This window comes from Hyperoodon ampullatus (assembly GCF_949752795.1).
Source record: "Hyperoodon ampullatus genome assembly, chromosome: 2".
Lineage (NCBI taxonomy): Eukaryota > Metazoa > Chordata > Mammalia > Artiodactyla > Ziphiidae > Hyperoodon > Hyperoodon ampullatus.
Window position 1 is genome coordinate 117,300,595 of NC_136915.1, and position 15,733 is coordinate 117,316,327.

Consider the following 15,733-nt stretch of genomic DNA (forward strand, 5'->3'; position numbering starts at 1 on the left):
AGGACTGAATAAGATCTCAGTCAAAGACACAATCTTTGCTCTCCCACCCACACCCCACCTCTGCTTATGGAGACAGTTATAGTGGGGGCCTGGGGTAAGCATTAGGGAGGAGAGGCAAGTGCTGACCAAGAGTTCACAACAGGCAACGGAGGATCAGAGCACCTTTAGTTTACCTGTGTTTTCGAACAATTAATAACGTAACATAAGGAAGAAGTGAATTAGGGGGAAAATTTGTAAATATCCATGAGACTGACAAGGCCCATTTTCTCCGAAGGATGTTTGGGGCCATAAAGCAGAGAATAATTATTAAAGCTTTTAAAAATATATTTATTGGTATTTGATGTTGAGGTGGGGGAAATTTTCCCCTTGACCTCTCTTGAGTTTTTGTGGCTGAACTAATAATAAAATTTACACAAGACAAATTAGCAAGAGAAAAATAAATACTTTTTAATTAATGTCTCATAGAAATGGGATCTAAAAAGTCGTCAAAGTAGGCAGCTTTTATACTTTTTAGATAAAGAAGTGATACATTTGAGAGGAATTGACAGGACAAAGAAGGTTAGGATTGGTGTGCTCAATTCGTGAAGAATCTAAACAGAGTTTGGGCTGGAGGTGGTAAATAAAATAAGTAACAAGTTTGTTTATATAGGCTCCTAAGCCCCGAATTCCCTCTCTCTGGCAATAAGGGTGTCCTTCTACCTCCAGATGCAAGGAGTATACCTCTTATGTGCGAGATTTATCTCCTACTTTCAGGAAGACAGAAATATACATGGAAAAGAATATGAAAAAATATGAGGATATATCCTTTTTCATATGCTTTTCCATTATGGTTTATCACAGGATATTGAATATAGTTCCCTGTGCTACACAGCAGGACCTTGTTGTTTATCCATTCTATATATATGAGTTTGCATCTGCTAATCCCAAACTCCCAATCCATCCATCCCTGATTCTTAAGTAACTTTAATTCAAAATAATCAATATGTCATTGTGGCATATTTAGGGGCAGCCCACCCTGAGCCCCAAGACTGGTATGAACCTCCTTAACACTGTCCCTTTTTAAAAAATCATTTCAGAGAGATAGGAAATGACCAGATTCTCAGGGAAAGGCCTTGGCACTTGGCTTTGTGTAAAGAAGCCTGGTGAGTGGAGAAGAGATTTTTCCTGCAACCATAGGCCAGGAAAAGTCCCTACAGGAAGCTCCTTGGTGTTGTTCCTGGACACTTCCCTACCTTTAAGGAAAGACAGGAGGTCTGTTAGAAGTTATAGCCTTGAGACCACAGTCTTACAGAACATTCATTAACAACATCTTGTCTCAAAGTGTTTAACACACAGCTATGCATCAGGCTAGAGAGCAAGTTACTTCCTCCTTTATTTGGTCTGAGGCCAAGTGACCCGGAGTTAAGAATTGAGAGAGACTGAACATGGATAGAAAGTCGAGGCTTTATAAGCTTCAGATACATCTTCTGAGGGATGTTCTGAGTCTCTGAGTGACTTTTACCTCTATTTTCACTTTTTCACTTTACCTCCAATTCACTTTCACCTCCATTTTCATCCTCACTCCCAGCTTGCAAGGGCTATGGACAGAGCACAAACCTGGAAGTTCAAGCTGTTGTTAACCAGCTGTGTGACTGGGGCAAGTTCTCGCCAGTCTCTGAGATTCCATTTCTTCTTTGTAACAAGGGGCGTTTGGACTAGGTGGTCTCTAAGCTCCCTTTGAGCCCATTTTGTCCTTCATTATGTGGGAACCCAGTTCTACGTGGTGACTCTCCAGCACAAAGGCTCAGAACACATTCCCAAAAAAGCTCCGGTGTGAATTTCTCCTTCATCCTCTACACACTGGTCTCTCCTTTGTATCTAAATTTCAGGTTCATATCAAACTTATGTCTACCATTTATTTCCACATATTTTCTTCCTGATATTCATACATCTGTCCATAGGGAATATGGAACACACAGTGAGGTCTTGAGTATTTTGTGGACCCCCAAAATATGGCATTTATAAAGGTGCTTTTCATTTTAATATACATAAAGTCTGTCTGTACCAGAGAGGAAGTATGGATGTTATACAAATGATTAGTATAGAAATAATTCACCCCAGCTCCACCCTTGGGGCTTCCTCTGTTACCTCCAATATCTTACCAGATTGGTCTAGGCCAGTCCATAGAGCAAATTTCTTTCCCATGATTGCTGTTCCAAATTGTCTGCTACAAAATGTCACAAACTCCCAATAATTAGGATTGGTTTTTGAAAATCAAGTTGGTAGCTCCCTACTAATGGCCAATGGAAGACAAATTTCCTTGGCTACCTCAAGAGTGGAAACTCAGACAAAAGATACACCTTGTATTTTGGGAAATTGAGTACCTGAAGAAAAGCTCTGCTCTTTCTCTCTTCTCATTAAATGGGAAATGGGACAACAAGAGCATCTCCTTGAAGTCAGAGATGGGAGATTTATGATGAGAATGGCAGAGGTACTCGCCAGCCTGGGTGCCCAGAGAAACTCAGAGAGTAGTATTGTCTCCTTGCCTTAAGTTGTCTACCCAGCCCTGGACAGTTAGTTACCAAGCCCAAGTCCCTATCTTGTGCCTTATCAGAAACTGACACTGGTCATCAGACCTTTACCTAACAGCTTTATCTAGACTAAGCAGAACACAACTCAAAAAAAAAATTTTTTTTAACTGGTTTTTGGCTATCCTCGACTACCCTAACAGAAATAAACTGACCCTATCATTTCTAGAAATCTGGTCACAAAGGCAAAGATATCTTTTATCTCTGGTCAGATAGCACATGCCAGTGTTTCTTGGCAAAGCAAGACATGTTAACTTGACTTAGAAGATTTGTTAATTTCCACTGGCTTATCCTATCTTCAGCACCCAGCTAACTTCATGACACTCTTACAAGTGATATCTTGCCTCTGCAGCATCATCCCATGGGATCAGCTGTATTCTGAAGACTGCAAGAACTGGGTTCGAAACTCAGGTTATACCTGCTCTTCAGTATAGAAGGCCAGAGTGAAGTGGAAGGATGAGGGAGAGAGGACCAGGGCATATACCTTCACCTTCTGTGATGCTCAAACATGAAATGCTGTTTTTTACCTCAGGTTTTAAGTTGGGAGTATCTAAGAAGAAATTTCTGAAGATTAACTTCTGACAGCTTAGGAACTTACTGGAAAATTTTTTCATTAAGTCAAGCTTCAGATTTCTGCTCATTAATAAATAATTTCAGAAGTTGTAGTTAAAGTGCTTACATTTATAACACTATTTCAAAGATTTAGGTCTACCCTGCAAAAGGAACTATGATTTTGCTTGGCTTCTTCCAGCCTCCATCCTCTTTCACTCCTGCATTGGAGATGTGAAAAGCACTGAACTGTTCAGCATGCTCTCCTTTCCAAATTGGAGTTTTCTCACCTAGGCATCTTGGGACTATGGACAACCCACCTCTGTGTTCTAGTAGCTGATGATTTTTTGCTTTCCCACATTTGTACTCCTCATTTCCAGGAATGGTCAGTTAGGGCAGTTCTATCCACTTGGAGAGTGGTTTTTTTTTTTTTTTTTTTTTTTTTTTTTTTTTTTGGCCTTCTGAAGAGTCCTCAGCTGTGATGAGATATTAGTAAGCAGCAAAAACAGATTACAAGAAAGCCTTCAACATCCACAGAAAAGGACATGCATGTGTCTCCACACTTATTTGTTAAAATTTTTCATAAATTACTCATACACCCTTAACAACAACAACAGAGGTTTTTCTGAGGTGGTTTCCAAACACTTTGTTCATTAGCCTTCTAGAACCTTGCTGGATTTTGTGCTTTACTGGAGTTGTATAACCCAATATATTCTCAGGGCATATGTGGATGTGTTCATGGGTGTGTAACAGAACATAGGTATGAGTGACCCAGGCAGGTAAATCTTTCCCCTATATTCTTAAGTGTATGCCAAGTCATTTTCTATCCTCTCTAAAGGAGGGCACAGAGAACCATGACTAGCTCAAGTGGAAGTCTCCAGTTTTAGCACCCAATTCAATTTAGTCTATTCTTCTTGATCCCATACTTAAAGGTGTTATTGATACAGCATTAAAATTAATACATATTTACAAAATGAAAGAAAAGGCCTTCAACGACCTCCTCACTGAAAGGAGAGGGGCTTTTGCCCCTGGCTCTGCACAGAGCATCTTTGACCTCCTTGTTCCTCAGGCTGTACATGATGGGGTTCAGCAGAGGAGTGATGACAGCGTAGGTCACTGAGATGAGTCTGTCCTGCCCCAGGAAACTCTGGGACTTAGGCTTCAGGTAAATGATGGAGGCACAGCCACAGTGGATGATGACCACTGTGAGGTGGGAGGCACAGGTGGCAAAGGCCTTCTTCTGACCCGCAGCTGAAGCAATCTTGAGGATGGTGAAGATGATAAGGACACAGGAGATGAAGACCAGGCCCATGGGTAGAACAAGGACAAAAACACGGACAACAAAGTTGATGATCTTGTTGACAGTGGTGTCTGTGCAGACCAGCTTCAGCAGGGGTCTGATGTCACAGAAGAAGTGAGAGATGACAAAGCCATCACAGAAGGGCAGGCCAAAAACAGATGTTACCTGTACAATGGCCATACCCAGGCCAATTCCCAGGGACCCAGATGCCAACTGGATACAGGGCTCTTTACCCATGATGACTGAATACTATAGTGGGTTGCAGATGGCCACATAGCAATCATACCCCATGGATGTGAGCAGGAAGCAGTTATTGATACTAAACGTGAGACAGAAGAAGAGCTGAGTGGCACAGCCTTGGATAGAAATGGGCTGATGAGGACTCAGGAGTCTAGAAAGCATACAGGGAATGATGGCCACAGTGTAGCAGGTCTCAGAGATGGACAGCATGCTCAGGAAAAAGTACATAGGAGTATAGAGGGGACGGTCCAGGTGAATAACAGTCACAATAATGACATTGCCAAAGAGAGTCAGCAGGTACAAAGTTAGAAAGACAACAAAGAAACCAAGCCTGTGCTGCCACCCAAAGCTCGGGAAACCTTCAAAAAGGAACTCAGTCACAGCAGTGGAGTTTGGCTTTAGCACTGAGGGAGGTCTAGGTCTAAAATAGCTGGACAAAGGAAAGAAAGGTGTGATGAGTTAAGCATGAAAGACAGTAGGCTGGACCAAGGCCTTCAGTAAAGGGTATGTCCATCCTCTGAGCAATGCCCAAGACCTCAAGGGTCATCAGTATTCAGCAGTTGGTCACTTGCTCAGAGCCATCACCTTCCCCCTACCCTCTTCTTTGTTACTATGGAAGTGTTATCCCAGGACCCTGGGGTTGATGGCAGAGATAGATCTGAGAAGGAAAGTACAGACACATCAAAAGGCAGATTTGTAGAAATAATTACCTAGCCATTGAAGAGGTGAGTCCAGGTCCAGGAAGAAGCCCGGCTCTATAGTTCCTCCTCCAACACTCTTGATTTAGCCATCTAAGCATCCAGTGAGGAACAGTGAACTAAGTGAAAGACAAAAGATACCTGAGGCTGATAACCTTTCAACACTGTCTCAATGCACTGCCAATATCAAGTGTCCCATGAAGGTCCTAGAGTGGCTTCTCCCCACCCAGAACCCTAGGTCCTAGGCTTCACTTCCCTAAGCCCTGCACTAAAGTTTACTATGATCATGAAAGACTCAAAAAGGGAGCACTTCTAGATATTCTAAGGCCATACAGGCATTTAGCTTATTTCCTTGAATTCTAGGCAAAGGCAGAAGAGAGGCTGAAATAAATCTGAGGATATCCCTTCAAGTTGCTTCAAGTAGGGAATGATTTTCCTAGTGTGAGAGCAAAGATAAAGCTCATTTAATCAGTGAAGGGCCAGATGTTCTATTTTTCACTTTAATTGTGCATATTCCAAGTTGTGATGAGGATAGAATTGAGCCTATTCCACGTGAGCTCAGAATTGGAGACTATACTGGAATAGAGTTAACCTTGCCCTTAAACCCATATCTACTCCTGATTACCCACCATGTTTAACCATTACCTCCATTCAGGAAGCTGAGAACCATTCTAACTATCTCCCTTCCCTTTTCCATCCTGAAGACAGTGCCTCCTGAAATTCTCTCCACTCTGTCCCCTCCTCTCCATGCTTTCTACCAACACCCAACTTTCAACCACCATCATCATTCTCTATGATGACTGCAATGGTCTCCTAAGTAATCGCCCCCATTTCAGTTGACCTTAGTCCAAGTCTTCCCTCCGAATGTTGTCATAACATTTTTTTCTTTTTTCCTTTAACATCTTTATTGGACTATAATTGCTTTACAATGCTCTGTTAGTTTCTGCTGTATAACAAAGTGAATCAGCTATATGCATACGTATATCCCCATATCCCCTCCCTCTTGCGTCTCCCTCCCACCCTCCTTGGTGGTTGCAAAGCACTGAGTTGATCTCCCTGTGCTATGCAGCTGCTTCCCACTAGCTATCTATTTTACATGTGGTCAATGTTACTCTCTCACTTTGTCCCAGCTTCCCCTTCCCCTTCCCTGTGTCCTCAAGTCTATTCTCTATATCTGTGTCTTTATTCCTGTCCTGCCCCTAGGTCCATCAGTCAGAAAGAGAAAAACAAATACCGTATGCTAACATAAGATTCTTTAAAAAAAAAAGTCTGCTAATGAGACTTCTTGCATAAATTCCTTCAGTAGCCCCTCTAAATTTTAAGCATAATATTTAAACTCACTTATAAGTTGAATATAGTAATACTCCACAGAGTTGCCATAAGTATTACATGGGTTAATGTATTTGAAGAGTTTGACAGGCACTTGATACATAGGAAGCCCTTAATAAATAGTAGTTTTATTTGTACTTCTTCTTCTTCTTTTTTTTGGTCACGCTGCACAGATCTTAGTTCCCCAACCAGGGATTGAACCTGGGCCCCTGGTAGTGAAAGTGCTGAGTCCTAACCACTGGACCACCAGGGAATTCCCTAGTACTTCTTTTTGTTTTCCACATATGAACCAGTTTAAATATTTAAGAGAAGCAGGAGGAGATAGGCTTCAGCCTAGCATTCTAGGATGTGTAAAGAAGCCTGTGATTATCCTAGCCTTGATCTTATAAATTTTATCATTTCCCCTCCAATTGTTCATATGAACTTTTTCATACATACTCTTTAAAAATCTTTCCTAAGGTACATTGATCAGAACAATGCACTGCTACATGTACTATATCAACAAGGGTATGAATCAGGTAAAATAAGACTTTCATTTTTACTTCTAATCCCCTTCTCGAAGATGCCCAACATTTTACTTCTCCCTTAGATCACAGTGGCCCACCCAGCTAACATATCTAAGACTAATCTTCAGTGACTTCTACATTGCATTTCTGGATTATAAGTAATAGTTTGGAATCCACCACTATAAAATCATAGTTTCCATTATACTTGCACACTTGATTTGAAAGTCATCCAGGTTATTTTTTTTTTCTTTTTTTAAATGGAGTTAGCATAATCTCCTCAGTCCCTTCTAGTCCTGTGACTGATTTTTTTTCTTTTTTTAACTTATTTATTTATTTTCGGCTGCGTTGGGCCTTTGTCGCTGCATGCAGGCTCTCTCTAGTGTCAAGTGGGGGCCACTCTTCGTTGTGGTGCACGGGCTTGTCATTGCAGTGGCTTCTCTTGTTGTGGAGCACGGGCACTAGGCACGCGGGTTTCAGCAGTTGTGGCACGCGGTCTCAGTAGCTGTGGCACGCGGGCCCTAGAGCGCAGTCTCAATAGTTGTGGTGCATGTATTTAGTTGCTCCGCAGCATGTGGGATCTTCTCGGACCAGGGCTTGAACCCGTGTCCCCTGCATTGGTAGGCAGATCCTCAACCACTGCGCCACCAGGGAAGCCCCCATCCAAGTTATTCTTATAACTTAATTCCACTTTCTTGGCCAGAAGATCTTGCTCATGCTGGTAGCCTACAATATTTCTGTTTCCCTCCTCCTCCAGACCATTAATCAGCTCTAACTGTTGACACCCTAAAAAACTGTACCCCAGCACCCTCATGTGGAGACTCTAACAATCAGGACAATCAGTAAAGGGGTGCAGAGTGGGATGGGGAAATGAAAAACATTGGCAAGGTTAGGATTACTCATCTAGGGTGTAGGAAGGAAACATGAGAGACCAAAAAATGGGGAGAGTACAAGTGGACAGAAACCTCAAAATGCAGATAATGTCTGACTTTGGAATTTTTACTACCTTTTATTTCTTTCAAATAAATGACTAGCTCCCCCCCCCCCAAAAAAAGTGAAACAAAGCCTGCCTCTGACTTAATCATGGATGAATATACTATTTATATTTTTCCCACAGTGAAGAGAGCTTATTTATCTCATCATTCTCCGGGTTTTTGTTTGTTTGTTTGTATGTTTCCTGTGAATAGTAAAATTTTGCTTCAAATCCAAACAAAACCATTTTTTCAATAGTTCAATGTGTTGAATAGTCACAAAGTATAGCACTGTGCTAATACTAGGACAACAAAGATGACCAAGGAATGGTCCTTGTTCTCATGGAGCTTAGATTTTTGAACAGCCTTTTGTAAAGGACCCAATTACACTCTTTGAAGTCTTATGTCCCTCTTTTCTACGTTAGTTTACACATCCGCATTTCCAAAATCATAGAAATCACAATATTCTCTAGGAGATATCATTTTCCTCCTTGTATAGACTTATCACTGGCTGTGTGATAACTGAATATATACTATAATAAACATTCTGGCATATCAGGAAGTGAAACTCACCAAGTGGTCTATTTCTTGGGTCTTCTGTAGAGTTATATTCATTCCTGAGAGTCATACCCCCCACTCTGGGAATTTGACTGCCTGCAAATTAGATATAGATTTTTACGAATAGTTATAAAATGTTTCCCAGATCATTATCAGTGTCTTTCCTGATAATTATTTAAAACCTATCAGTTATTTAAATTTAGAGCACATTGTAAAAATTTGCTATTTTAGCAAACAGTCTACTTTTTTTTTACATCTTTATTGGAGTATAATTGCTTTACAATGGTGTGTTACTTTCTGCTTTAGAACAAAGTGAATCATTTATATATATACATATGTTCCCATATCTCTTCCCTCTTGCGTCTCCCTCCCTCCCACCCATTTTTTTTTAAATCTGAAGGTCACTAATGTCTAACTGATCAGAGCTATGGTTTAATAGGAATTTCCCCTTCACTGGCAAATCTTTAGATACCTCTTGGGTGCAATATATAAAAGAACTGGACAGGAAGGAAAGAATGCCTTTCCCAGTCTTCCAGTGTCTGAGATTAGAAGTGAAGGACAAAGTCACATTAATTTCCTCTAGATTCTCACAGCCCCTCCTCCTGGAAGAAGGTCCTCATTGAGTCACAAAGCAGTAACTCCAGCTTGAGGTTTCTTTATAAGGTGCGAATTGTCTGTTCCAGACTCCTGGGTCTCCTTCCCAAAACAGCACAGACTGCTCCCAAGTGATCAATATCAGAAGACAGAATCCAAACAGCAGAATACTTGGAGACCTTATTACTCAGGCAGCTCACTTCCTAATCCTGAGATTAATGTTTTGGAGGGAAGAGTTGCCCTGACCATTACCAGGGCTCCTTCCACCCTGCTACCCTTCCTATTCCTATAAAGTTGAAGGAAAGAACTAGTTCTCCTCCATCCCTAGAATGATGTTATAAAGACTGTAAGATGTAGATACAGCTTCTAAGTAAGAGAAGAGTTGAGGGGCAAAGATTCCAGAAAGAAAGAAAGAAAAGATATGTGGAAATGCTAGCCTGACACCCAATTCTTTGTAGTTTCCTTGAGGAACTGTAACTTGTTGTCTGTATTCTTTGGTCAAAAGACTGAAAAAATGGCAGTCTTCATGTGCTTAAGGGCTATACTCTAGGCAAAAGGGTAAAGTGGAAATAAGTTAACCCTCACAAAGACTGAATCCAGCTCAATTTTACTTAATACCTATTTGTATTAATTTGCTCTTCCCTTTAGACTTACTACCCAACAGAAGATAAAATAAAACCTTCTCTAGAGGAAGATAATATAATGTACAGCCTCAATTTATTTTTACAATTTACTTTTCTTTTCATTTATAACAGAGGTAGGCAAACTACAGCTTACTGGCCCATGAGCCCACCAGTGGTTTTTGCACACCCTGCAAGCTGTATAATGGTTTTTACATCTATAAATGATATAGAGTGTCCAGGATGTGATAAAAATACAACAAACATACTGGGAGAAAAGACCAAAAGGCTAAAGATCAAGAAGAAGAAAAAAAAAAAAGGCACTCAACAGAAACAGACCCATAAAAAAATCACTGTGTTAAAATTATCAGATACAACTTTAAGATAAATAGATGTAGCAAATGCATCTAAGGTGACCCTCAATGAATCACACCCATGTATAATACAATCCTCTCCTCTGGACTGTGGGCAGAACTGTGACTTGCCTCTACTCAAGAGAATAAAGCAAAGGTGATGGAAGTCACACCCATGCTTATAATACATCTATAAAAATTCACCTCAGCAAACAGGAACAAGAGATAGTTCCTTGCTGGCTCTGAAGAAATAAGCTACCAAGTTTTGAGAGGGCTTATAAGAAGGCCATTTGGCAAAGAATGTGGACAGCCTCTAAGAACAGAGCAATCTCAGTTGGCAGCTGGTAAGAAAACACAACCTCTGTCCTATAACCACAAGGAACTAATTCTGCCAATAACCGTGTAAGCTTGGAAGAATACCTGAGGCATATGAAACCCAGTTAAAAAGTCTAGTATATGTGTAATTGGAGTTGCACATGGATAGGAGAGAGATAATATATCAGACACAATATATGAAGAAATCATAGCCATATGTTTTCCAAACCTGAGGAAAACATCAGATACAGATTCGAGAATCACTCTGAATTACACACAGGATATATACACATACACCTACACACAAAAGGCATGTAGGCATATCATGTAAAATAACTAAAAAAATAAAGATAAAAAGTCTTTACAGTAGCTAGAGGAAAAATGATACATTATTTTCAAGGAATAACAATAAGACTATTAAATGACTTCTTGGTAGCAATAATGGAAAACACAGATCAGTGGAATGGCATCTTCAGGGTGCTGAAAGAAAATAACTGCCAAACTAGAATTCTATATTCAGGGAAAATCTCCCTCACTAAAAAAGAAAAACAAAGACATTTTTAGAAATGGAAAAAAATGAGAGAATTCACCATCAGACCTGCATTAAGGAAATATCAAAAGGAGTTCTTCAGGTAGAAGGAAAATCCATCCTAGATGGAAACAAAAATGAAAAAAAAAATGAATTTAAAAATAACAGAAAAGATAAATGCATGGGCAAGTATAAATTAGTATTATACTTAATATTATACAATAATAAATTAATGTATTATGAATTTTTAAATATTTATAGAGTTAAAATATACAATAACATGAAAATGGTAGTAAATTAAATTAAGGCTTCCTATAGTCTTTGCATTGTCCTTGAAATGTAATTCTAAAATAACCATTAAAATGATGTAAAGAGGGGCTTCCGTGGTGGCGCAGTGGTTGAGAGTCCGTCTGCCAATGCAGGGGACACGTGTTCGTGCCCCAGTCCGGGAAGACCCCACATGCCGCGGAGCAGCTAGGCCCGTGAGCCATGGCCACTGAGCTTGCGTGTCCGGAGCCTGTGCTCCACAACGGGAGAGGCCACAAAAGTGAGAGGCCCACGTACCACACACACACACACACACACACACACACACACACAGATGTAAAGGTAACAAGTGAAAAAGGCAAGAAATAATAAAAATGCTTGATTACTCCAAAATAAACAAAAAGATGAGAGGAAAGGTAGTCACAAAAAAACTGGGAAAAAAGAATATGAATCCTAACATGGTATATTTAAACCCAAATATATCAGTAATTTCATTAAATTTAAAATGTAAATTTCATTAAATGTAAAGTAATAATCCAATAGTTAGACATAGATTGTGAGATGGATAAGAAAACAGTTTTGTTAAAAAGAGGCATACCTTAATTATCAGGATACAGAACGACTGAAAACAAAAGAATAAAAAAAGTACGATATAAACAACTAAAAGAAAGTAATTGTTTTATGTTAATATCAGTCAAAGGAGATTTCAATTTTAAAAAAATTTTTGAGGTCTTTTGTGGCCTGATATACAGTCTAGTCTGGAGAATGTTCTATATACTCTTGAAAAGAAGATGTATTCTGATCTTTTTTTAGGGAGTTTTACATAAATGTCTGTTAGGTCAAGCTGGTTAATGACTGTTGTTCAAGTATTCTATATCTTTACAGATCCTCTGTCTAGTTGTTCTATAAAGTACTGAAATTGAATTATTGAGTTCTCCAACTATAATTGTTGAATTACCTATCTCTCCTTTTCATTCTGTCATTTTTCTTCATGGATTTTGGGGCTCTGTTGTCAGGTATACATTTATAATTTCATATCTTCCCAACACATTGACCTTTTATCATAATTAAATATATTTCTCTGTCTCTTGCAATATTCCTTATCTGAAAGTGTATGTTGTTTGAAATCAACAAAGTCACTTTAGCTCTCTTATGGCTACTGTTTGCATGATAGGTCCATTTACAAGCTTTTACTTTCAAGTATTTGTGTCTTTGATTCTAAAGTGTATCTCCTATAGACAGCACATAGTTGGATCTTGCTTTTTTAAATACAATATGACAATTTTCCCCTTTAATCAGAGGATTTAATGCATTCACTTTTTTTTTTTTTTTTTTTTTTTTGCGGTACGCGGGCCTCTCACTGTTGTGGCCTCTCCCGTTGCAGAGCACAGGCTCCGGACGCGCAGGCTCAGCAGCCATGGCTCATGGGCCCAGCCGCTCCGCGGCATGTGGGATCTTCCTGGACTGGGGCACGAACCCATGTCCCCTACATCGGCAGGTGGACTCTCAACCACTGCATCACCAGGGAAGCCCTGCATTCACTTTTAATGTAATTAATGATATGACTGAATTAATATCTTCTATTTTGCTATTGGTTTTCTATGTTTCATGTCTTTTTCATTCTTGTTTCCTTTTACTGCCTTTTCTGTTAAAATATTTTTATTGTACAATATTAATTCCTCTGTTGATGTTATAGTTAAATATTTTAGCGACTGTTCTATGCATATTTAAATTATCACAATCTAGTTCAGGTTAATACTGATTTGATTTCAGAGACATATAGCAATTTAACTTCAGTATGACTCCATTTCCTCCTCTCTCTCCTTTGTGCTATTATTGTCATATGCATTACGTCTTTATTTTTTATAAATCCAAAAATACAGTATTATAATTATATAACTATTTTAAACAATATTATGTTTTTTAAAAAGAAACTAAAAGAAGAAAATAGAAATGCAGATATATAAACAGACACACACATATATACAGTCCTTTATAATTACCTACATATGTTACATGGGTAGCATTTCCGGTTTTCTTCATTCTTCCCTGTGGATATGAGTTATTGTCAATTGTCATTTCCTTTCAGCTTGAAGAACTTCCTCTTGTATTTCTTGTATAATAAGTCTGCTAGCAACAAATAATGTCAATCTTTGTTTACCTGAGTTCACCTTTATTTTGCCTTCATTTTTGAAGGATATTGTTGCTAGATAGAATTTTTTGTTAAAAATGTATATGATGAGTCACTTTTCTCTGGTTGTTTTCAAGATTTTATCTTTGTATTTGGCTTTCAGCAGTTTGAAGTGTCTACATATAATTCTCTTTGCATTTACCTTAAGATTTCTTGAGCTTACTGAGTCTATTAAGTTAACATTTTTAATAAAATTTGAGTTTTTAGTCATACATTCAAATTTTTTCTGCTCTTTTACTCCTCTTTTTCTGAGAATCCTACTACACCTGTGTTGAAAAGTTTACTTTTTTTTTTTAACAGGTCTCTGATGTTCTTCATTTTTCTTCATTCTTCTGTTTTTCTGTTCTTCAGATTGGATAATTTCTATTGATTGATTTTCAAGTTCACTGATCCTGCTTCTGCCATCTCAAATCTGCTGTTTATATCATCATTTCAGTTATTATAGTCTTCATCTCTCAAATTTGCAGTTGCTTCTTTTTTATGGCTTCTACTTCCTTTTTGAGATTTACTACTTGTGGACTCACTACCATATTTTTCTTTTAATTCTTTGAACATAGTTTCCTTTAATTCTTTGAATGTATTTTAAAATAAGTTTTCATCACTCTGTAGCCTTCCCTAAAGGAACCTGAATCTATTTGCCAGGATGACTGAATATAAGGGATATATTTTGGGGAGAATACTGGCCACTATCTCTGAACTGATGTTATCCCCTCGATAGCAAACACAGTTTAGCATCGAAAGTCATGAAGGTCAAGTAAAAAATGGAATTCAGGCCTGAATTCATTTCACAGTAGGGCCATTGATTCCCAAACACAATCTGGTTTATTTCCCCATTTCCAAATATATTATTAAATAGACATGCTTGGCAAAATATTGCACATCTGCTACTTCAACCCATTTTCTGAGTAAGCCATGATGCTGTCAATTTTGAGCGGGCCTAGAACAAGAGAAGTTTCTGAAGGTGGTCCAAGATATAGTGCAAGCAACTCTATCACTAAAGCATTATGACCCCAAGGATACAATGTACTCAAAGAGAGTCAATTTTTTTTTTTGCGGTATGCGGGCCTCTCACTGTTGTGGCCTATCCCGTTGCGGAGCACAGGCTCCAGGCGCGCAGGCTCAGCGGCCATGGCTCACGGGCCCAGCCGCTCCGCGGCATGTGGGATCTTCCCGGACTGGGGCACTAACCCGTGTCCCCTGCCTCGGCAGGCGGACTCTCAACCACTGCGCCACCAGGGAAGCCCCTGAGAGTCAATTTTTTATAGAGATTGAGATATATGTGTTTACAATATTTATTTGTGTCAGTACCACAGGGTCTGTCCTCAAGGGGACATGGCTACACCTTCATTCAAGGGTTCTAGTTAGAGAACTAGATGAGAGACTGTGATGATTCTCCATGATGGTGAACTAAGTCAAGATTCTGTGAGACTCCAACAGGAGGATCACAGTTCAGATTCCTCAGACTTCTATAAAAAGCCATACTTTTTTTTCTCTAGATTAGCATTCTTCTGCGAAATGACTCCTGAATCACTTCTGAGTCCTGGTAAAGGAAGGTCACTGGACCATGGGACCTAGGATGCCTATCATGAATTGGTCTTGCGTGTCTCAGCAAGCTAAAGCATCTCCACATCTGCCTCCCAAGTTCTAGCTCCTATGTTTCCACTAGAAAACCTCAGCAGCCTCCTAATTGACCTTTTCACTTCCAAACTTACTCTTCTCTAATTTATTTTCTATATTTCAACCAGACATTTGGAAATGCACATCTGATGGTGCTATTCACCTCCTTAAAAGCATTGCCTGGCTCCACATCAGCCTCACAATAAGCTTGAAGTGGTACAAAACCCTGCACAATCTCCTCCCCATTACCTTCTAACTTCATCTCTCCCTCAGATTCTCTGTGCACAATTTGTCTTTCTTTCAGTTCTTTGAATGAGTTATTATCATGAATCTATCAAGTCCTTCACTCATGTTTTTCTCTCTGCCTTAAATTATCTTCCTTAACTTCACCTAGTTGACCCATACTCATCTTAAAGATTCCAGTTCAAACATCAGTCCTCTGAAAAATACTGCAAGACTCCCCAGACTAGCAAAACTTGCCCTTCTTTATTATATGCTTTCATAAGACCATGCATTTTTCCTTATAGCATTG

At 39.3% G+C, this 15,733-nt stretch overlaps 1 protein-coding gene across 1 annotated transcript; it reads right to left on the minus strand.

Annotated features, from left to right (window-relative positions):
* Positions 1 to 4,071: 4,071 nt before the first annotated feature.
* On the minus strand, positions 4,072 to 15,463 carry LOC307065289 (olfactory receptor 10J3-like; the record flags this gene model as incomplete). Its single annotated transcript, XM_079722129.1, is given in 4 exon segments — positions 4,072 to 4,665; positions 4,669 to 5,086; positions 5,367 to 5,473; positions 15,365 to 15,463. Coding segments are annotated over 4 exon segments (1,218 nt in total).
* Positions 15,464 to 15,733: the final 270 nt, after the last annotated feature.